General features: G+C 45.3%; 1 protein-coding gene across 2 annotated transcripts in view; it reads right to left on the bottom strand.

The window, feature by feature from the left end:
- The window catches only part of ANKFY1 (ankyrin repeat and FYVE domain containing 1), a 111,481-nt gene extending 91,387 nt beyond the window's left edge, over positions 1–20,094 (bottom strand). The window contains exon 1 of one of the 2 annotated variants that reach the window (XM_053570334.1): positions 20,050–20,094. In XM_053570334.1, the coding sequence (XP_053426309.1) occupies positions 20,050–20,059 (10 nt within the window). In that variant the 5' untranslated portion in view covers positions 20,060–20,094. Of the gene's footprint in view, positions 1–19,820; positions 19,972–20,049 lie in introns of those variants that run through there. The other variant, XM_053570333.1, reaches the window with a different exon arrangement.
- Between the last annotated feature and the right edge of the window lie 3,537 nt (positions 20,095–23,631).

Raw genomic sequence — 23,631 nt, 5'->3', positions numbered from 1 at the left:
TTTTAAATCTCAGCAAGTATAATTTATAGTTACACCAAAACCCTTGGGTAGAATTACCTCTAATGATTTTGTTGTTACAGAATTATAGAGGTCACTGGTTTTGAAGAGTTATTCACAGTGACTCAGACTAAAGAGCCAAAAAACAACAACTGTTTACCTCAAAGGGGCGCATTTAACACAGAGTAATAAATTCACATGATACCAAATTTATATTCCTTTTTTTTCTGGATAAAAAGAAATGGAAGTGATGGGCCTCTCTGAAGAAAAACAGCAATGAATTTCCAGGTGTGATAACAGAAAATGTAAAAGAACATACAATTAAGACATACAGCCAGGCACAGTGTTAAGAGTGTGACCCAGTCTCTAAAAAAAAGCTGGGCGCTATAGTGGTTCCAGCTACTTGGGAGGCTGAGGCAAGAGAATCGTGGGCTTAAGCCCATGAGTTTGAGGTTGCTGTGAGTGGTGATGCCACAGCACTCTACTGAGGGTGACAACATGAGACTCTGTCTCAAAAAAAAAAAAAGAATTACAAATTCCTTTCAAAAAATTCTAGCAAAATCAATCTATGGAGGGCGGCGCCTGTGGCTCAAGGAGTAGGGCGCCAGTCCCATATGCCGGAGGTGACGGGTTCAAACCAAGCCCCGGCCAAAAATCACAAAATAAATAAATAAATAAAATAAAAAAATAAGTTGTTTAAAAAAAAAAAATCAATCTATGGTGTCAAAAGTCACGATAATGGCCACTTTCCTTTGTTATTCCTTCAGAGGAATGGCAAGAAAGTGGTCATCAGGAAGAGTACACAGGGTGCCTGCCCTCTTTGATGCTGGCAACACTCTTTATTATTTTCACTTAGTGGCAATTACATACATGTTTCATACTGATAATGCATTCAGCTCTACACTGATGATTTGTGGTTTACTATATATTATGTTTCAATTAAAAAATTTTTAAAAATTGATATATACCTATAGTGGGTTCTAAAGTCAAACTGATGCAAATCCAAATCTTTCAGTAACTAGCTATAGCACCACAAATTCACCTCTCTGAGTTTCATTCCTTTATCTGTAAAATTAGGGGGAAATCTATTTCTCAATGCTGTTCTCAGAATTAAATGCCTGCTGTCACCAAAACAAGTACTCAAAATTGCCAGCTTTTCTCTACCTCCCTGCATTCCACACAGTTACGTAATTATTGAATAAACAGTTTAAACTATTATAACAGATTACACAACCCTTTCGTGAAAGCAGAATGGGATTCAAATGTTTACTGACCTAGAACTGAGATTGATCAATTAAAGTTATAGAAAATCAACAGGGCATTATTAGAAGTATGAGATAATGAACAGAAGTAAAAGAAACGGAAAACTGCAAAATAGGGCGGCGCCTGTGGCTCAGTCGGTAAGGCGCCGGCCCCATATACCGAGGGTGGCGGGTTCAAACCCGGCCCCGGCCAAACTGCAACCAAAAAATAGCAGGGCGTTGTGGCGGGCGCCTGTAGTCCCAGCTACTCGGGAGGCTGAGGCAAGAGAATCGCTTAAGCCCAGGAGTTGGAGGTTGCTGTGAGCTGTGTGAGGCCACGGCACTCTACCGAGGGCCATAAAGTGAGACTCTGTCTCTACAAAAAAAAAAAAAAAAAAAGAAAACTGCAAAATACTGAGCTGCCTTACATGGTGTATCCCAAGTTGAACATGCTGTAGAAATCATCATTAGTATTCATTTCAAAGAGGTGCAAGACAAGCTGACCTTAAAAAAAAAAAAAAAACTCTACAAGAGGCAATGCCTAGTCTACCATCATAAAAACTGAGTCAATGTCTACAATTGATCGATGCAGAAATGGCAGTTATTTATAAGCATAATCACTTATAGGTAAATAGAGAAGAAACAAGCAATAGAGTGGAAAGCACTTAGTCTGGGAGGCAGGGTGGGAAAGGTAAGGCAAAATGTATTTTGTTATAAAACTTGTGGTAACATTTGAATTTTAAATCTATGTGCATCCATAAAGCAAATATTTTATGCAAATTTTAAAGATTATAGTAAAAATTAGAATTATCAGAAAAAATAATTTTCTAATGCACAAGTGTAAGGGTCACATCATACAACTTTAGGATGAGAAGGGGCCTCAATCATCTAAGTTCCATTCCCAGACAAAGAATCTAAGGAGCAGAACGTGGAAAAGCCTACACAACTCTTCACCTCCCAGACTATGCTCTATAATCCTGTCAGCAGCTGGCTGCCGTAGAATTCGTTTAGGCAATTTTAATTATCTAGAGAGAGGACCCAGATTCACTAGATCCAAGGCAGAGCTGAGAAATGCATATTTTTAACAAAGTCTAGGTATGGGAATTATTGCCCTGGAAAAAAATTCAGATCCCAGCACACACCTCCCCAACTCACACACAGGCTGCTCTGGGAATACTACAATTAGAACACCAATTGAATTGCAATTGTTTCTTGGTTTTCATTCATTGATTCGTTCAAAGATTTTTATCTCTTAAGACAAATGCATAACCTATATGCACCTTATAGATGCAAAAAATTAAGCACCACCAGGTACAGTGGCTCACACCTATAATCCCAGCACTCTGGGAGGCGAAGGTGGGTGAATTGCTTGAGCTCACAAGTCTGAGACAAGCCTGAGCAAGAGGAAGACCCTGTCTCTACTAAAAATGGAAAAATTAGCCAGGCATTGTGCTGGGTATCCTGCCAGCTACTCAGGAGGCTGAGGCAAGAGGATCTCTTGAGCTCAAAAGTTTGAGGTTACTGTGAGCTATGATGCAACAGGACTCTACTAAGGGTGACATAATAAGACTTTGTCCCCCCCCCCAAAAAAATTTTTTTTTAAGCACCTATAAAGTGCAGGTGTCAAAGTAATGGAAACCATCTTGATACATGTTCTTAAAAGTTGCAGGATAATAGAGAAGACAGGCAACTGAACAAGCCAATTCAATAAAACCTGAAAGCATTCTGCCAGCATACAAATAAAGCATGAATCAAGACCACCTGGTTTAAGCTAGTACAAAGAAAACATAGCAGGGCGGCGCCTATGGCTCCGTCGGTAAGGCGCCGGCCCCATATACCAAGGGTGGCAGGTTCAAACCCGGCCCCTGCCAAACTGCAACCAAAAAATAGCCGGGCGTTGTGGCGGGCGCCTGTAGTCCCAGCTACTCGGGAGGCTGAGGCAAGAGAATCACTTAAGCCCAGGAGTTGGAGGTTGCTGTGAGCTGTGTGAGGCCACGGCACTCTACCGAGGGCCATAAAGTGAGACTCTGTGAAAGGGCGGCGCCTGTGGCTCAGTCGGTGGGGCGCCGGCCCCATGTACCGAGGGTGGCGGGTTCAAACCCAGCCCCGGCCAAACTGCAACCAAAAAAAAAATAGCCGGGCGTTGTGGCGGGCGCCTGTGGTCCCAGCTACTCGGGAGGCTGAGGCAAGAGAATCGCTTAAGCCCAGGAGTTGGAGGTTGCTGTGAGCTGTGTGAGGCCACGGCACTCTACCGAGGGCCATAAAGTGAGACTCTGTCTCTACAAAAAAAAAAAAAAAAAAAAAAAAAGAAAACATAGCAGAAAAGTCTCAATCTGTTGCCAAGGCTAGAGTCAGACAGTGTCAGCCCAGCTCACAGAAACCTCAACTCCTAGGATCAAGTGATCCTCCTGCCTCACCCTCCCAAGTAATTGAAACTACAAGCACTTGCCACAATGCCTGGCTAATTTTTCTATTTTCAGTAGAGAAGAGGTCTCCTCTCGCTCAGGCAGGTCTCAAACTCCTTAGCCTGAAGGGATTCTCCCGCCTCAGCCTCCCAGAGTGCTAGGATTATAGAAATGAGCCACCACGCCCAGCCAGTATGAACCTTCTAACCTTGGTTTCAATCACACCGTATTCTAGCTGACCTAAGTATTTTGCTCCTCAAGAACCAACCTAGCAGGAGCACCTGTGGGTAGGGCGCCGGCCCCATATACCGAAGGTAGTGGGTTTGAACCCGGCGCTGGCAGAATTGCAACCAAAAAATAGCCGGGCGTTGTGGCGGGTGCCTGTAGTCCAGCTACTCAGGAGGCTGAGGCAGGAGAATTGCCTAGGCCCAACAACAACTTCAACCAAAAAATAGCCAGATGTTGTGGCAGGCACCTGCAGTCCCAGCTACTTGGGAGACTGAGGCAAGAGAATCACTTAAACCCAAGAGTTGGAGGTTGCTGTGAGCTGGAACACCATAGCACTCTACCCAGGGCGACAGCTTGAGACTCTGTCCTCAAAAAAAAAAAAAAAAAAAAAAAAAAATTGCATTCTGACCAATAATGGAGAGAGAATCTATAGAACAACAGTTAAGAACACAGGTTCTGGAATTAGACTGGGATCAAATCCTGACCCCTCCTGCTTTCCAGTTGTGGTACACCTTAGACAGGTGCCTCATTCTCTTGATAGACAACCACTTTGTCAAACTCGTTGCCTGGTATGACAATGAATTTGGCTACAGCAACAGGGTGGTGGACCTTATGGCCCACATGGCCTCCAGGGAGTAAGAGTCCCCGGACCACCAGCCCCAGCCAGAGCATGAGAGGAAGAGAGAGGCTCTCAGCTGCTGGGGTGCCCCAGCCTACTCAGTCCCCAACTCAGTGAGAATCTCTCCTCAACAGTTTCCACACCAGATCCCCCCTGAAGAACAGGAGGGGCCTAGGAGTCTCATCTTGTCATGTAACATCAATAAAGTTCCCTGTATTCAGCCCCCCGCCCCACAAAAAAAGGAAAGAAACAGGCTCACAGTAATACCCTCCTCCCCAGACAAACTGCTCTTCAACAGTTATGCTCAGGATTGCCTAGTCCAGCAGTTCTCAACCTATGGGGCCCAACCCACAGGAACTATATTAAAGGGCCACGGCATTAGGAAGGTTGAGAACCACCGGCCTAGTCTATCACACACTCGTTTCCTTCTTCCTCAATTTCTGAAGGAAGTCTTCTTTAGTCACTTTCTTCCTTATCTCTCTAATCTTTTGAAACCTGGCTTCCACTCAAACCACTAACCAGCGGTTAATAGTAAAATAACCCAAGTCAATGAATGACCTTTTCTTTATTCATTAAGCCCCTCAACCCCTCTGCAGTATCTAACTCTCAATCAGCTCATTCTTCTTGAAAGTCTTATTTTGGCTGTCTAACTCTGTAATCTAGTTGTTTTTGTTGTTTTTTGAGACAGTCTCATTATGTTAACCTCGATAGAGTGCTATGGCATCACAACTCACAGCAACCTCAAACTCTTCAAGCGATTCTCTTTCCTCAGCCTCCTGAGTAGGTGGGACTACAGACCCCTGCCACAACGCCTGGCTACTTTTTGGTTGCAGTTGTCATAGTTGTTTAGCAGGCCTGGGCTGGGCTCAAACCTGCCAGCCTCAGTGTATATGGCCAGCACCCTACTCACTGAGCTACGGGCACTGAGCCTGTAATCTAGTTTTCTTCCTCCTTTCTTATGGATCCTTCGCCTCCTTTCCTGACTACTTACTCTCAAAAAGAACACAATCCTGTAAAGTTCAGACCTAAAACTGAACTTTCATTAAACTTTTTTCCTTGAATATGGTTTCCTCCACCTCTGTACTCTACCGTCACTGCTACGTAAATGGCCCAAAATCTCTCTCTCCTTCAACAGCTCTTCCTGAAAGAATGACCCACTGGTACTACAAATTCATTAATCCAAAATCAAACTTAACATCTTCCTCAAATTAAATTCCTCTCCCTATTTCCATTTCAATTGTTATCCCTACTTTAAAGCTCTTTGTTATCAATGTACAGGCTATGGTAATCCATTTAGAATAGTACAGCAAATAGGCCAGGGGCGGTGGCTCACACCTGGAATGATTTTAGGGGCGACACCTGTGGCTCAAAGGAGTAGGGCGCTGGCCCCATATGCTGGAGGTGGCAGGTTCAAACCGAGCCCCGGCCAAAAAAAAAGATTTTAAAATTTATATAGGTCGGGGGGGGGGGGGAGGGTGGCGCCTGTGGCTCAGTGAGTAGGGCCCCAGCCCCATATACCAAGGGTGGCAGGTTTGAACCCCGCCCCAGCCAAACCGCAACAAAAAATAGCCCAGTGTTGTGGCGAGTGCCTGTAGTCCCAGCTACTTGGGAGGCTGAGGCAAGAGAATTGCTTAAGCCGAAGAGTTTGAGGTTGTTATAAGCTGTGATGCCACAGCACTCTACCGAGCGCGACATAATAAGACTTTGTCTTAGAATAAATAAATAAATAAATGAATAAAATTTATATAGGGCCAGGTGCGGTGGCTTACGCCTGCAATCCTAGCACTCTGGGAGGCCGAGGTGGGTGGATTACTTCAGCTCCAGAGTTCAAGACCAGTCTGAGCCAGAGTGAGACCTCCTCCCCCAAAAAACTGCCGGACATTGGGGTAAATGCCTATAGTCCCAGCTACTTGGGAGCCTAAGACAAAAGAACTGCATCACTTGAGCGCAAGAGATTGCTGTGAGCTGTGACGCAACAGCACTCTACCGAGGGCAATAAGTGAAACACTGTCTCAATAAATAAATAAATATCAGGCAGCACCTGTAGCCCAGTGGGTAGGGCACAAGCCACATACACCCAGGCTGGCGGGTTCAAACCCGGCCTGGGCCAGCTAAAACAGTGACAACTGCAACCAAAAAATAGCCACCAGGCATTGTGGCGGGCACCTACAGCCCCAGCTACTTGGGAGGCTGAGGCAAGAGAATCACTTGAGCCCAAGAGTTTGAGGTTGATTTGAGCTGTGATGCCACAGCACTCTACCAAGGGTGACATAGTGAGACTGTCTCCAAAAAAATTAAAAACTTTGCTGGCCCTGGTGAGACACACCTGTAGTCTCTTGCTATCTTAGGAGGCCAAGGCAGAAGGACAGCTTGATCCCAGGAGTTCAAAGTTATAGTGAGCTTTGTCTGCACCACTGCCCTCTAGACTGGGCAAACAGCCAGACACCGTCTCACAGGGGAAAAAAAAATGCGAAAAGGGAACAGACCACTTATACATGCAACAATATAGATGTATCTCAAAAGCAATATGCTAAGTGAAAGAAGTCAATCGCGAGAGTACGTGATTCCATATGAAACTGCAGAGTAGTGGCTGCCAGAGGCCAAGGGAATAGGACTGACAGCAAAAGAATTCAAGGGAACTTTTTAAGATGATAGAAATCTTTTTTTTTGGAGACAGAGTCTCTCTTTGTTACCCTCCATAGAGTGCTATGACATCACAGCTCACAGCAACCACAAACTCCCAGCCTCAAGTGATCCACTTGTCTCAACCTCCCAAGTAGCTGGGACTGTATACAGATGCCCCCCACAATGACCGGCTATTTTTTAGAGACAGGGGTCTCGCTCTTGCTCAGGCTGGTGTCGAACTCCTGAGCTCCAGCAATCAGCCTCCCAGTGTTAGGATTACAGGCGTTTGAGCCACTGACCCAGCCCAGGATGACAGAAATCTTCTATCATGATTGTGGTGGTGGTTACATAACTGTAAATATCTACGGATTGACAGTCAAGGCCAGTGGCTCACGCCTGTAATCCTAGCACTCTGAGAGGCTGAGGTGGTGGATTGCTTGAGTTCATGAGTTCAAGACCAGCCTGAGCAAAAAGTGAGACTCCCATCTAAAAATAGAAAGAAAACTAAGGCAAGAGGATCACTTGAGCCCAAGTGAGCTCATGCTGTGTGAGCTATGATGCCATGGTACTCTACCCAAGACCAAAAAAAAAAAAAAAAAAGATTGACAGTCAAAATGGGTGAATTTTGTTTTTTATCAATTATGCCTCGAAAAAGGCTAACAACAACAACAAACTTCTTCCTCTGGGATGCATCCTTGACATGTTTCTCTTGTAGACCTGAACACCCTCATATCAACATTTCCTTGAGACCTTAGCGTCATTCACACAGATAACCTGTCACCCTGCAGATCCTTCCACCTCTCTATGCTATTTTACACACATCATCATTAATCTTTCTGAAGCACAGCTCAACTAACCAAACAACTTCAGCTGGTTCCCCAGTCTACAAAAGTACAAGTTTCCTAAGGTGGCATCTTGGTACCCTTTAGAATGCAGCACATGACTATTCATGTATCCTTATAAGGAGAGACTTGATACACAGAAGGTCATGTGACCACAAAAAACAAGAGATTTGAATATGCTGGCTTTGAAGACTCAAGTGATGTGGCCACAAGCCAAGGAATGTCAGAAGTCACAGGAAGCTGGAAGAATCAAGGAAAGATTCTCTTCCAGAGCCTCCAGCATGACCCTAATGATACCTTGATTTCAGCCTAGGGATACCAATTTCAGACATCTGTACTCCAGGATCAGGAGAGAATATAACCCACTTAACACAAATTAATTTCAACAGTTATTCTAAGCCACCCAGCTTGTGGTAATTTGTTAAAGCAGCCATAGGAAATTAATATATCCACCCTTACAAATAAAAAATTCTGTACAGTAGAAGATTTTAAAGTCCTAATAACTTCTTGCTGAATTAGTGTCACAGTATTGTTTTATAGAGTAAAATAAAGTGCAATTTCCCGTTAATACTTAATAATAAAAAAGAAAGGGAAGGCTAGGTGTGATGGTGAGCACCTGTAGCCCTAGCTACTCCGGAGGCTGAGGAAAGAGGATCAACTGACCCTAGGAGTGATGCTGTTATGATCTATGATCACACTACTGCACTCCAACTTGCACTCCAACTTGGGCAAACAAGCAAGACTCTGTCTCTTAAAAAGAGAAAGGGAGAGAGTGAGAAGAAAAGAGGGGGAGAAGGACAGGAAGAAGCAGCAGGGAAGAAGAGGAAGAAGATGGAGGAGGCGGGAAGAAGAGAGAGAAAAAGAAGGCGGCGCCTGTGGCTCAGTGAGTAGGGCGCCGGCCCCATATGCCGAGGGTGGCGGGTTCAGGCCCAGCCCCGGCCAAACTGCAACAACAACAACAACAACAAAAAAAAAATAGCCAGGCATTGTGGCGGGCGCCTGTAGTCCCAGCTGCTTGGGAGACTGAGGCAAGAGAATCGCGTAAGCCCAAGAGTTAGAGGTTGCTGTGAGCTGTGTGACGCCACGGCACTCTACCCGAGGGCGGTACAGTGAGACTCTGTCTCTACAAAAAAAAAAGAAAAAACTTCTGGGTTCAAGTAATCCTTCTTCTCCCTCAGCCTCTCAAGTATCTCAAGTAGCCAGAACTACAGGAACCCACCACAATGCCTAGCTAATTTTTTTGTTGTTGTAGTTTTGGCTAGGGCCAGGCTGGAACGTACCACTCCTGGTATATAGGGCTGATGCCCTACTCCTTGAGCCACAGGTGCTACCCTGCCCAGCTAATTTTTGTATTTTTATTTATTTTTTTTTTTAGCATGTTGTGGAAAAAATTTTGTATTTTCAGTATAGAGGGAATCTTGCTGTAGCTCAGGCTGGGGAAATTAATATTTTTTAAAGCCTCCCATAGCAGTTAGATTCCTCACATTCATTCCCTCAGATTCTAAACATATTCAAAAAGTAGCATACTAACTGTTGAAAATCATCTGGGTCAGGCGGCGCCGGTGGCTCAGTGGGTAGGGCCCTGGCCCCATATACCCAGGGTAGCGAGTTCAAACCCAGCCCTGTACCAACTGCAACAAAAAAATAGCCGGGCATTGTGGCAGGTGCTTGTAGTCCCAGCTACTAGGGAAGCTGAGGCAAAAGAATCACCTAAGCCCAGGAGTTGGAGGTTGCTGTGAGCAGTGTGATGCCACAGCACTCTACCGAGGGCAACAAAATGAGACTGTCTCTACAAAAAAAAAAAAAAAAAAACAGAAAGAAAATTGGGGCAGTGCCTGTGGCTCAAAGGAGTAGGGCGTCGGCCCCATTTGCCGGAAGTGGCGGGTTCAAACCCAGCCCCAGCCAAAAACTGCAAAAAACATATAAATAAAAGAAAATCACCTGGGTTAAGTGGACTGCCTAAAATTACAAAATTAGCAAGAGACAGACTCAAGATTTAGGGTCTTAAACAGGCGCCCATTCCATTAATAGTATGCTGCCTGATTTCAACTCCAATGGCAGGACATCAAACAAGATTAATTAATCTAAGAATTTTTTGTTTGTTTGTTTTTCAAGACAAAGTTTCACTCTGTCGCCCTGGCTAGAGTGCCATGGTATCAGCCTAGCTCACAGCAACTTCAAAGTCGAGCAAACCTCCTGCCTCAGCCTCCTGAAGAGCTGGGAGCCCTTTAAAAATCCAGCTGATTCTTCTATTCTTAGCAGAGATGGCATCTCATTCTTGCTCTGGTCTCAAATTCTGAGCTGAAGGTATCCTCCCACCTACAGTGCTAGGATTACACATGTGAGCCACCTCACCCAGCCAATCCAGGAATTAAATGTGTTCTACTCCCTGTCCTAAATGTTCTCTAACCCCCTCTGTCTACTCCAATCCCAACCTACACTGTATTCAGTAGGTCTTTTTAAGAGTAACAGGGTACCCTAACATTTCCTTTATCAATACTGCTACAGTTCTTACTTTCTGGTCAGAATTTTAGCAGTGAATGAATTTTCCTTATGTAATTCTTTAATGACTAAATGACTTTATCCCTACTCTGCTTTAACTATGTCCATTAGATTAAAGAGAAATTATAAAGACTATAACATTCTATTTTGAGAACTACAAGAATAACATTTTTTTTTCTGAGACAGAATCTTACTATGTCACCCTCGGTAGAATGCTGTGGCATCATAGCTCACAGCAACCTCAAACTCTTGGGCTTAAGCAATTCTCTTGCCTCAGCCTCCCCAAGTAGCTGGGACTACAGGCGCCCGCCACTACACCCGGCTATTTTTTTGTTGCAGGTGTCATTGTTGTTTAGCAGGACCAGCGCCCTAACCATTGAACTATGGGTGCCAAGCCTACAAGAATAATTTTGTTTTGGGTATACATTAGGTCTTCCACAGACAATATTTCATTGAAGCATCACCTTCCCAGAAAACTATCTTTTTTGTTGACATCAGACTACAAAAGCTCCCAGTGGTGATGAATTACTACCACTACCACTATTTTAAACCTGTGATAGTGCAGATAAAATCTTTCTTTCAATGTGATTGATGAATATTCATTAATAAGGAGTGCTAAGTATAGGAAACCTGTTTCATGGGAGTAAAACAATAAGTGATGGGCGGCACCTGTGGCTCAACGGAGTAGGGCACCAGTCCCATATGCCAGAGGTGGCGGGTTCAAACCCAGTCCTGGTCAAAAATTGCAAAAAAAGGCGCCTGTGGCTCAGTCAGTGGGGCGCCGGCCCCATATGCCGAGGGTGGCGGGTTCAAGCCCAGCCCCAGCCAAACTGCAACCAAAAAATGGCCGGGCGTTGTGGCGGGCGCCTATAGTCCCAGCTGCTCGGGAGGCTGAGGCAAGAGAATCGCTTAAGCCCAGGAGTTGGGGGTTGCTGTGAGCTGTGTGAGGCCATGGCACTCTGCCGAGGGCCATAAAGTGAGACTCTGTCTCTACAAAAAAAAAAAAAAAACTGCTGAGACCTCAAGTTCACACTGTACCCTAATGGAAAGAGGAGGGAAAAGGGAAAGAAAACAACAATACCATCTGGAAGAGAATGCAAAGAATAACAAAGGTCAGAGTTACCCCAACACCCTGCACCCTCTCCCTTCACCAAAAAAAGTTCAGTTCAAAAGCCATTATTTAACCAAAGTTTCCCTTAAAAAATTCTTTTACTCCAGCCACAAATAAAACTTAACTATGAGCTCGGCACCTGTAGCTCAGTGGCTAGGGCGCCAGCCTCATATACCGGAACTGATGATTTTGAACCCAGTTCAGGCCTGCCAAATAACAATGACATCTACAACCAAAAAATAGCCAGGTGTGTGGGGGGGCGCCTGTCATCCCAGCTACTTGGGAAGCTGAGGCAACAATATCGCTTAAGCCCAAAAGCTTGAAGTTACGTTCAGCTGTGACACCACGGCACTCTACCCAGGGTAACAGCTTGTCTCCAAAAAAAAAAAAAAAAAAAAAAAACTTAACTATGGAGGATTTCTAAGGTAGGAAAGATAACATTATACAGGTTGCATATCCCTTATTCAAAATGCTTGGGGCCAGATTCTGGATTTTTTTTAGGTTTTGTAACATTTGCATTATACTTACCAGTTCAACATCCCTAATCCGAAATCTAAACTGCTCCAAAGAGCATTTCCTTTGAGCATCATGTCAACACTCAAAAATTTTCAAATTTTAGGCCACGCATGGTGGCTGACACCTGTAATCCCAGCACTCTGACAGGCCAAGGCAGGAGGATTACTTAAGCTCAGGAGTTCAAGACCAGCCTGAGTAAGAGATCCTATCTCCACTAAAAATAGAAAAATTAGACGTGTCTTACAGGGGGTACTTGTAGACCCAGCTACTCCAAAGGCTGGGGCAGGAAGATCACTTGAGCCCAGGAGTTTGAGGTTACAGTGAGCTACAATGATGCCACTAAACTCTACCCCAGGCAGCAGAGACTTTGTCTCAAAAAAAGGCGGGCGGTGGCGCCTGTGGCTCAGTCGGTAAGGCTACGGCCCCATATACCGAGGGTGGTGGGTTCAAACCCAGCCCCGGCTGAACTGCAACAAAAAAATAGTCGGGCGTTGTGGTGGATGCCTATAGTCCCAGCTTGGGAGGTGGAGGCAAGAGAATCGCTTGAGCCCAGGAGTTGGAGGTTGCTGTGAGCTGTGATGCCACTGCACTCTACCCAGGGTGACAGCTTGAAGCTGTCTCAAAATAAATAAATAAACACTCTCACCATGTCCCTAAAAATGTCTTCCTAACCATTTTGCACCTTTCATTTTATAATAACACAGTATCTCATATATGTTTCTTTTGTTTTGCAGTTTTTGGCCAGGGCTGGGTTTGAACCCACCACCTCCGGCATATGGGGCCAGCACCCTACTCCTTTCAGCCACAGGCACGGCACCTCATATATGTTTCTTAAAATCTCCCCTTATAGACATCAGAGATCCTTAAGAATAAACTGGCTATTTTGGATTAACCACCAAATACTTATCCCTCCATCCCCACCCTGTGGTTATCTCATGTTCCTCCCTACAGTAGCTTACTGGGTGGAGTTCAATGCCGTAGGTTCTTGGCCTACTCACAACCAACAAGGGAGTCCAGGGACAGTAATTTCTCATTTTGTTTGGCCTGCCTGTACACCATAATGATGTCTCAAATCACCTATAGCAAATCCCCTTGCCAGTGACCGAATTTTACATATCTCAGTACAACTTAGTAGCTCTACATCGACATGTCCACATTTACAGTAAAGAATGAATTAACTGTTTCTTGGGGGGGGAAAGTCCCCAAGGAGAAAGTGAACAGCTACAATTGGTGAAAGAAGTGAAAGAAAGGAAAAGTAGAGAAAAGAAAGGAACATAAAAGAACAATGCTTGAGAACTCTCCAGATTACTTGCAATTGTCAATGCCTGGGACATATGTCAAATAAGCAAAACAATGAACAGATAAATTTCAAAGTTAGAAAGAGCAAAATTTCTTCTCTCATTATTTTTTTTTTTGTAGAGACAGAGTCTCACTGTACCGCCCTCGGGTAGAGTGCCGTGGCGTCACACGGCTCACAGCAACCTCTAACTCTTGGGCTTACGCGATTCTCTTGCCTCAGCCTCCCGAGCAGCTGGGACTACAGGCACTTCTCTCATTATTTCTAATTAAGTATTTTCTGGAACAGCGCTATCCAACATTTTAAATTCTGTTAATTTGTGACATTCCTTAAGGAAACCACTAGCCACATGGCCATTGAGCACTTTGAATGGGACTAGTACCACCAAGAACTACATTTCTAACTTTATTTAGCTTTAATTAAATTTAAGTACCCATGTGTGGCTAGTGGCTATTGTATTAGGTACTGAAGGTCCAAAATATGGAATATCTGCATCTTATTTGTCAAAAGTATTTTCCTGACCAGGTGCAGGGTCTCATGTCTATAATTGATTCCTGCACTCTAGGAGGCCAAGGCAAGAGGACTGCAGGAGTTTGAGACCAGCCTGAGCAAAAGAACATGATCCTGTCTCTACAAAAAATTTAAAAACCAGCTAGGTGTGGTGTACATGCCTGTAGTTCCTGCTACTCAAGAGGCTGAGGAAGGAGCTACGACGGTGCCACTGCACTCCAGCCTAGGTGACAGTGAGACCGTCTCTAAAAAAACATAAGAATAAATATTTTCCTGACCAAATTCCATTAAGTTAATAAAAGTCTACAATAATTTTTTTTGTTGAATAAATCACTTAAAAGTAGGAAATCACCTTTTCTACTTTTATTTTACTGAAGAAGGGACTGGGGGAGTAGTTTAAGACAAGACTAAAAGACTGCATGTCAGGGTCAAAACATGAGGCATTGTGCTAAGAACATTCTTCATGCACTACATCTTTTGATCTTCACAGCTACCTGTAAGATTATTCCCCTTTTAAAGCTGAGGAAACTTGAGACTGAGAGTGATTAATTAACTTCTTATGATCACAGCTTTACTGTAGGATTCAAACCCATGTCCAATTGGCAGAGTATGAGCTCTTAAGTAGTATTACACTTAATTGCAACCGCTAAAATGGGCTGAATAAAAAGCAGATTGGAAGTGGGACGCAGTGTTCTTACCTGTAATACTAGCACTCTGAGAGGCATATGCACGTAGAGCACTTGAGCTCAGGAGTTTGAGACCAGCCTGACCAAGAGTGAGACCCTGTCTCTACTGAAAATAGAAAAACTAGGGCGGCATCTGTGGCTCAAAGGAGTAGGGCACCAGCCCCATATGCCAGAGGTGGTGGGTTCAAACCTAGGCCCGGCCAAAAACTGCAAAAAAAAAATAGAAAAACTAGCCAGGTATCTTGGAGGGTAACTATAGTCCCAGCTACTCAGGAGGCTGAGACAGGAGGATCACTTGAGCCCAAGAGCTTGAAGTTGCTGTGAACTATGATGATGCCACAGCACTCTATCCAGGTAATAGAGACTCTGCCTCAAAAAAAAATTTTTCAAAAGTAGATTAGGAGGCTCAGTGCCTGTAGCACAGTGGTTACAGCACTGACCACATGCATTGAGGCTAGTGGATTCGAACCCAACACCAGGCCAGCTAAAGCAACAATGACAGCTGCAACAACAAAAAAAATAGCCAAGCGTTGTGGCAGGCGCCTGTAGTACCAGCTACTCAGGAGACTAAAGCAAGAAAATCATTTAAGCCCAAGAGTTTGAGGTTGCTTTGAGGTACGACATCACAGCACTCTACCAAGGGCAACATAAAGAAGTAGATTAGGTCACTAGAGCATAATAAAACTTGGACTGGCGGGCGGCGCCTGTGGCTCAGTCGATAAGGTGCCGGCCCCATATACGGAGGGTGGCGGGTTCAAACCCGGCTGAACTGCAACCAAAAAAATAGCTGGGCGTTGTGGCGGGCGCCTGTAGTCCCAGCTACTCGGGAGGCTGAGGCAAGAGAATCGCTTAAGCCCAGGAGTTGGAGGTTGCTGTGAGCTGTGTGAGGCCACGGCACTCTACCGAGGGCCATAAAGTGAGAATCTGTCTCTACAAAAAAAAAACAAAAAACAACTTGGACTGTCTAGTTTGCTTGGCAAGAGGCTAAGGATATATCCAGGCAACTTTTCTTGATAGCTAGTAAATGGTGCTCAATAAATCCATACTTTTAACCTTAGGCATAATTTTAGGTTGAGAGAGACAGCAGTGAACAAAACAGAAAAGTTCCTCCTGTTTGGGGGTTTTATATTCAGTGAGAGAAGCTTTCTAATGAGATGACAAATGAACAGACTCCTCAGTGAATAAAAGTTGGTCAGCCACAAGGAGAATTGGTAAAATACTGTTTCAGGCCAAGGGACTACAAAGACAAACACGAAGAGGTAAAAGAAGTATGGTAGGCATGTACAAAGAAAGGCAAGGAAATGAGTGTGGCAGGGGCATAGTGAATAAAAAATGAAGTAGAAAGTAAGGTCAGTCTTTTTTTTTTTTTTTTTGGTTTTTGGCCGGGGCTAGGTTTGAACCTGCCACCTCCAGCATATGGGACCGGCGCCCTACTCCTTGAGCCACAGGCGCCGCCCCAGTAAGGTCAGTCTTAAGCAGAGGCCACATCTTGTTGAAACTTGAAGGTCACTAGCTTGGAATATACTTTAAAATACTTTAAATTCAAGAAGAACCATGAGAGTTGAATAAGAAGCTGTGTTGGGAAGAATAAGAGAGACATGATCTGTTTTCAAGAGAACTAGAAACTATGTGAAAGTAGGCTGTGGGTTGGGTGGCGCCTGTGGCTCAGTGAGCAGGGCGCCAGCCCCATATACCGAGGGTGGCGGGTTCAAACCCAGCCCTGGCCAAACTGCAACAAAAAAATAGCCGGGCGTTGTGGCAGGCGCCTGTAGTCCCAACTACTCGGGAGGCTGAGGTAGGAGAATCACCTAAACCCAGGAGTTGGAGGTTGCTGTGAGCTGTGACACCACAGCACTCTACCGAGGGCAATAAAGTAAAACTCTGTCTCTAAAAAAAAAAAAAAAAAGGAAAGTAGGCTGTGGGGAAAACAAAATCAAAGAGAAAAAAGTAAAGCAGGAAGACCATGCAGGAGGCTTTTTGTCTGTTTGTTTTTTGAGACAGAGTCTCAAGCTGTCGCCCTGGGTTGAGTGCCATGGCGTCACAGCGCACAGCAACCTCAACTCTTGGGCTTAAGCGATTCTCTTGCCTCACCCTCACAATTAGCTGAGACTACAGGTGCCTGCCACAACCCCCGGCTTTTTTGTTGTAGTTGTCATTGTTGTTTAACTGGCCTGGGCCGGGTATGAACCTGGCAGCCTGGCGTATGTGGCCAGTGTATGTGGCCATCACCCTAACCACTGAGCTACGGCACTGAGCCATGCAGGAGGCTTTTGAAGCAGTTCATTCAAGCTATGAAGGAAGCTCAGATTAGTAGAGATGTAGAATGAAAACTAATTTTAGGACAGACTTTAGTTAAATATATATGGTCAAACCAATCGCCATGGATTAATGGAAGGAAAGAAGACTGTTTTTGTTTGGGCTCCTTTTTTTGGAGACAGTTTCATTCTGCAGTGGCATCATGATAGCCCAGTGCAACCTCAAACAATCCTCCTGTCTCAGCCTCCCAAGTAGGTGGGAGCAGGTAGCCAGCACCACCTCCATCTAGCTACTTTTTTGTTTTAAATAGAGGTTGGTCTTGAACTCCTGGCCTCGAGAGATCTTCCCACTTTGACCTCAAAGTGCTGAGATTACAGGTGTGCCTGACTATTTTATACTTAAATAAGTATCTCAAAACAAGCGGGACCAGTTCTGATAATTCTGATTAAAACACAAGCAGCATTAAACAAGTAACACCACTCTAGTCTTGGTAATAGTGAGATCCTGTCTCAAAAAAAAAAAAAAAACTAAAAAAACCCATTAACAGGCTCAATGCCTGTAGCTCAAGCGGCTAAGGCACCAGCCACATACACCTGAGCTGGTGGTTCGAATCCAACCTGGGCCCGCCAAACAACAATGACATCTGCAACCAAAAAATAGGCGGGCATTGTGGCAGGCGCCTGTAGTCCCAGCTACTTGGGAGGCAGAGGCAGGAGAATCGCTTAAGCTCAGGAGCTGGAGGTTGCTATGAGCTGTGATGCTACAGCACTTTACCCAGGGCGACAGCTTGAGGCTCTATCTCAAAAAAAAAAAAAAAACCATTAACACCCCACAAAACATTTTCTAGCTAATCTTGCCTTCCTTTTCATAGCAAGCACCTTCAATTTAATAAGCTAATTGGTCCAGAATACCTGGATGGATTCTTCCATTCAAAGTTTGTAACACTGTTTCTAAAAAGCTTAAATCCAAACATAGGCCAGGAAACTGGAACACAAAAAAGGTAAAGAAAAACTATAAAGTTCGGGGCGGCGCCCGTGGCTCAGTGAGTAGGGCGCCGGCCCCATATGCCGAGGGTGGCGGGTTCAAACCCGGCCCGGCTGAACTGCAACCAAAAAATAGCTGGGCGTTGTGGCGGGCGCCTGTAGTCCCAACTACTCGGGAGGCTGAGGCAAGAGAATTGCTTAAGCCCAGGAGTTGGAGGTTGCTGTGAGCTGTGTGAGGCCACCGCACTCTACCGAGGGCCATAAAGTGAGACTCTGTCTCTACAAAAAAAAAAAAAAGATGAACATACAGATCTCAGCCTATAATGAGCTCCTCATGGCTGGATACTAGCTGCAAAATGAAAAATCAGCTGCCCTCCACAATTTCACCCTTGGTAATGTATTTCCAAAACACTCCTCAACTTCCCTTCCTAGTGTATAAGTGATGGACTACCCATTATCTCACATAAATCCTTCATGAACCTCAGTGCTCTTAGCAATAGCTCCATTTCCCTTGGCTGCCCATTGTGTAAAACAATGTTCAATGATCTACCCCCCCCAAAAGCTTCAGGGAATGCCTTAACTTTCTTTCTGTCCATTTTCTTCCTCCTCTGCTTTCAGACAATATCCACCCTCTAGGCCAGTGGTTCTCAACCTTCCTAATGCCGAGACTCTTTTATAGTTCTTCATGTTGTGGTGACCCCCAACCATAAAATTATTGTAGTTGCTAATGTACACAGCTCTGATTTAATAAAAAAAAATTATTTTAGTTGCTACTTCATAACTGTAATTTTGATAGTTATATAACCTTGACCTTAATTCCTTTATCTATAAAGGGCCAATAATACATTCCAGGGCTACTTCACCAGGTTACTCTGAAGTCTAATCCAAATGCATAAAGCATACAAACTGTCATGTGCTGCCCAAATCTAAGATTTATATAATTTTGGGGGAGAGAGAGGTGTAAAGATAGAGTCTCACTTTATCGCCCTAGGTAGAGTGCCATGGCATCACAGCTCACAGCAACCTCCAACTCCTGGGTTTAGGTGATTCTCTTGCCTCAGCCTCCGGAGTACCTGGGACTACAGGTGCCCACCACAACGCCCAGCTGTTTTTTTGTTACAGTTTTGCGGGAATCAGGCTTGAACCTGCCACCCTTGGTATATGGTGCAGGGGCCCTACCCACTGAGCCACAGGCACCACCCCCAAATCTAAGATTTAATAAATGATGGGTTCAGTCAAAGCTTAGCTCAAACGTAAGCTTTCATGACCAAGCACACTGCAGTCACTCAATCAACAAAAGCCAAACAAGGAGTAGTTTTCTCCAATAATGGAGTAAAGAAGAGAAGCACATTGATCAGGTCCAACAGTGTCACTGTATGATCCCTGCCAGATAACTTCCCATTTCTGGGCCTTCTTTCCCACACCTGTACAATAAGGCTTTGACAATGAAGGATTCTAATACTCCTACGTTAAGGAGGCACATCCTGAAAAACCAAATTGCCTTTACCTGCATGTCATAAAGAGAGAGCTAGAAACAGGGGTTAAAACTGAGCTGGGAGGCAAAGGGGCAGAGGTCTGGTTTTAGCCTGCCTCAGCAGTATGACCTTGACCAACCCCCTTAACCACGTAAACTCCTTCCTCCCGTCCTCATATGTAAACCAGAGAAAAGAATGCCAGCCAGCCCAATGCTGGGTCTGCTGGGGAGCCTAATGCTGGGTCTGCTGGGGAGCCCAAAGTCTACATCGCGCATCCATTAGGCGCGTGGGCCAATTGCACCGCTGGCTCTCCACCCCTCACCCCGAAAAGAGTCCCAAGCTCTTCCGCAGGCAAGGGATGTACCCCTTCCGGATGCAGGACATGCCAGGACTGCAGTTTCGATTTTCTAAGAATAGCGTTACTTCCTCCACGGTCCCGACACCATTACTAACCAAAGGAGTCTCCCCTGCCGCCCTCTGGGGCCCAGCGACTGCACTCAGTCCCGGCAAGGGACCTCCCAACCCACCTCCACAGCCCGCTTTGGTCCCGTGGGGTCCAAGACGCGGGAGGGGCGTTGCCATAGGAACAGCGCTCCAGACCTCGGACCCTGGAGCCCAGAAGCGGGAAAGGAAGGCTCGCGAGACACGCTGTTCCCAAGCGACAACGCCCGGCCGTCCCCTCCCAGGGCCGCTTCACCCTGCCAGCAGCTACCCCAGAGCTCCGCGCCTTCCCGCGCGGCTCCACAAAAACCCTACCTTCCGCCATGTCTGGCCGGCCCTGTCTGCAGTCTCGCGATAAGTACACTGCTCTGCTGGGACCACGCGGAGAGGAGGCATTAAATCTCGCGAGAGTCATGGGAGGAGCGGCAAAGGGAGGAGTCGAGGGTAGGAAAGAGGTGAATGAAAGTGGAGGGGGTGGCGAGACTGGAGGGCGATGAGGGAAACCTGGTATTTTTTCACCAGGCAATTACAAGGCTCAGGATTTATTAAGCACTGAAAAGGGTGATACCGCTAATGCAGACTACTCTTTGGAAAAGCCTGGTTGTGACAAGGTTGGGAAGGGGATTTTGTTGATCTTGAGATTTGTAAAGATGTGAGAGGCCTAGAGAAAGGAGCTAATGGGAAGGAAACAGGTATTGATGGTTCAGGGTCCCTGAGGAGGTGCGTGCGATACAGAATTCAGAAGAAGGGATTAAATTTAGACTAAAGGCAGGTCACCTGTGACTCTAAAACCTTGGGTAACAGGATAGATGTATAATGGGAAGAGGTATCAGATTGTTTGATGATCAACTTTATGGATGAGGTTGTTAGACAAGGAGAGACTAGAGAAGAGTGAAGAAAATTTGGAAGAGGACTCTTGAGGTTGGACGACCTGGCTTCAAGCGTCGCATATATGTATATGTTGATGGGTCACTTCTTTTTTTTTTTTTTTTTTTGTAGAGACAGAGTCTCACTTTATGGCCCTCGGTAGAGTGCCATGGCATCACACAGCTCACAGCAACCTCCAACTCCCAGGCTTAAGCGATTCTCTTGCCTCAGCCTCCCGAGTAGCTGGGACTACAGGCGCCCGCCACAAATCCCAGCTATTTTTTTTAGTTGCAGTTCAGCCGGGGCCGGGTTTGAACCCGCCACCCTCGGTATATGAGCCCGCACCTTACCGACTGAGCCACAGGCAACGCCTGATGGGTCACTTCTTTATAGAACTCAGCCACCTGGCTGCAGAAGCAGAGAATTTGAATTATAGCATTTGTCCCGGGCTTGGGATTTTTTTTTTTTTTTTTTTTTTTTTTTGGTTTTTGGCCAGGGCTAGGTTTGAACCCGCCACCTCCGGCATATGGGACCAGCGCCCTACTCCTTGAGCCACAGGCGCCGCCCCCGGGCTTGGGATTTTACCACCAAAAAGAAACCGAGTGTTAAAAGACTATAAAAGTGTTAAAAGCTCAAGTCATCAAACATGGGGTGCAGGCTAGGCACTGTGGTTCACGCCTGTAATCCTAGCACTCTGGGAGGCCAGAGTGGGTAGTATTGCCTGAGCTGAGGAGTGTGAGACCCTGCCTCTACTAAGAATAGAAAAACTAGCCAAGGGTTGTGGTGGGTGCCTGTAGTCCAAGCTACAAGGGAGGCCAAGGCTAAAGGATCTTTTGAGCCTTGAGGTTGCTGGGAATATGACGCCACAGCACTCTACACAGTGTGACAGAGTGAGTCTCTGTCTCAAAACAAAACAATCAAACCAAAAAACCATGGGATGCAGACTGGCCCTGCAGTGCAAGGGCTGATGTAGGAGTCATGAAACTACAAGTTTGTTTGAAGACCAATGCAATGTAAACAATGGTTGCGAGAGTGCTGTGGTCAAAGTGGCAAGCTGAAGTTCACAATGAAATAGCACTAGTCCTAGGGGCTAGAAGGTGATGAAGTCCAGGATAGAGCCATGGAATAGAGTGGCTGAAGTAAAAACAAGAAACTTGGGAATCAGATGTTGAAATTTAGAGGTAGAAAAGGAAGGAACATCTGGTGCTAAAATCTTTAGTGAATATGGGGAGAAATATAAGATTAGTTAGGTAATAGAAAAATGGAGAGGGCGGCGCCTGTGGCTCAGTCGGTAAGGCGCCGGCCCCACATACCGAGGGTGGCGGGTTCAAACCCGGCCCCGGCTGAACTGCAACCAAAAAATAGCTGGGCATGGTGGCGGGCTCCTGTCGTCCCAGCTACTCGGGAGGCTGAGGCAAGAGAATCGCTTAAGCCCAGGAGTTGGAAGTTGCTGTGAGCTGTGTGATGCCATGGCACTCTACCCGAGGGGCATAAAGTGACACTCTGTCTCTACAAAAAAAAAAAAAAAAAAAGAAAAATGGAGGATTGGCTGGTCACCGTGGTTCATGGCAGGCTGTGGTGGGTGGATTGCTTGAGCTCAGGAGTTTAAGACCAGCCTGAGCAAGAGCGAGACCTCACCTCTAAAAATAGCCGGGTGTTGTGGCAACCACCTGTAGTCCCAGCTACTTGACAGACTGAGGCAAGAGGATCACTTGAGCCCAAGAATTTGAGGTTGCTGTGAGCTATGATGCCAAGGCACTCCACCAGGGCAACAAAGTGAGATTCTGTCTCAAAAGAAAAAAGGATCTTGATTGCACTAATGTACACAGCTATGATTTAACAATAAAAAAAAAAAAGGAAAAAGGAAAGAAAACAAAGAAAGAAAAATGGAGGGATAAAGAGTAGCATAGCTGAATAGCATGAGACTTTTTTTTTTTTGAGACAGTCTTACTATGTTGCCCTCAGTAGAGTGCTGTAACGTCACAGCTCACAGCAACCTCCAATCTTAGGCTCAAGCAATTCTCTTGCCTCAGCCTCCCAAGTAGCTGGGACTACAGGCACCTGCCACAATGCCCAGCTATTTTTTTGTTGTTGCAGTTGTTTAGCTGGCCTGGGCTGGGTTTGAACCTGCCACTGTTGGTGTATGTGGCTGGCGCCATAACCACTGTGCTACAGGCGCCAAGCCAGCATGAGACATTTTTAAAAAAGGATTTTTACTCAAAGGAGAGTCAAAATAATAGTGGAAGGAGGACTGCAGGGGAAGTGGTGTGGTGGCCTGAAGATGGCAGGGTTAGAAGCTGATCAGTTGAAAGGATCACTTGAGCCCAAGAGTTGGAGGTTGCTGTGAGCTGTGACGCCACGCACTCTACTGAAAGCAATGTAGTGAGACTAAGTCTCTCCATCCTGAACCTCACAGTCAAAGCATTCTATGATAGACATACTCTTATCTGACAATGTAAATGTTACTTTTTTGCATTATTATTATTGCTCAATATTTCGTTGCAGCAATTGTCTGATTTCTTTTCTGATTTGTCTTCATTCATTCTTTACGAGGTTTTTGTTTCTAGTCCCTATCTTAAACGTTGTTATTATTACTAAATTTTAAGCCTTTTTAATTTTGTGAAGGCAAAAAGTGGAAACCAAATAAACACATGTATATGTAAAAAAAAAAAAGTCTCATGCAATTTAGCTATACTACTGAGTTTGAGGTTGCTGTGAATTAGCTCGATGAGACAGCACTATAGCCTGGGCAACACAGTTAGACTGTGTTCCTCCCAAAAAATTTACTTGATTTAACCCTATCCCTGGCCTTTCTTTTCTACTTTTTTAGAGAGAGAGTCTCACTCTGTTACCCTGGGTAGAATTCTGTCAGTCATTATAGCTCTCAACAGCCTCAGTCTCTTGGATTCAAGTGATCCTGCTGCCTCAGCCTCCCAAGCAGCTGGGACTACAGACTCCAGCCACAGTGCCTGGCTAGTTTTTCTATTTTTAGTAGGGCTGGAGGTCTCACTCTTGCTTAGGCTGGTCTCA

The sequence above is a fragment of the Nycticebus coucang genome, chromosome 18 (genome assembly GCF_027406575.1).
Source record: "Nycticebus coucang isolate mNycCou1 chromosome 18, mNycCou1.pri, whole genome shotgun sequence".
NCBI classification, from domain to species: Eukaryota; Metazoa; Chordata; class Mammalia; order Primates; family Lorisidae; genus Nycticebus; species Nycticebus coucang.
Note: the sequence above shows the minus strand (reverse complement) of the source record. Positions and strands in the feature narration are given on the sequence as shown.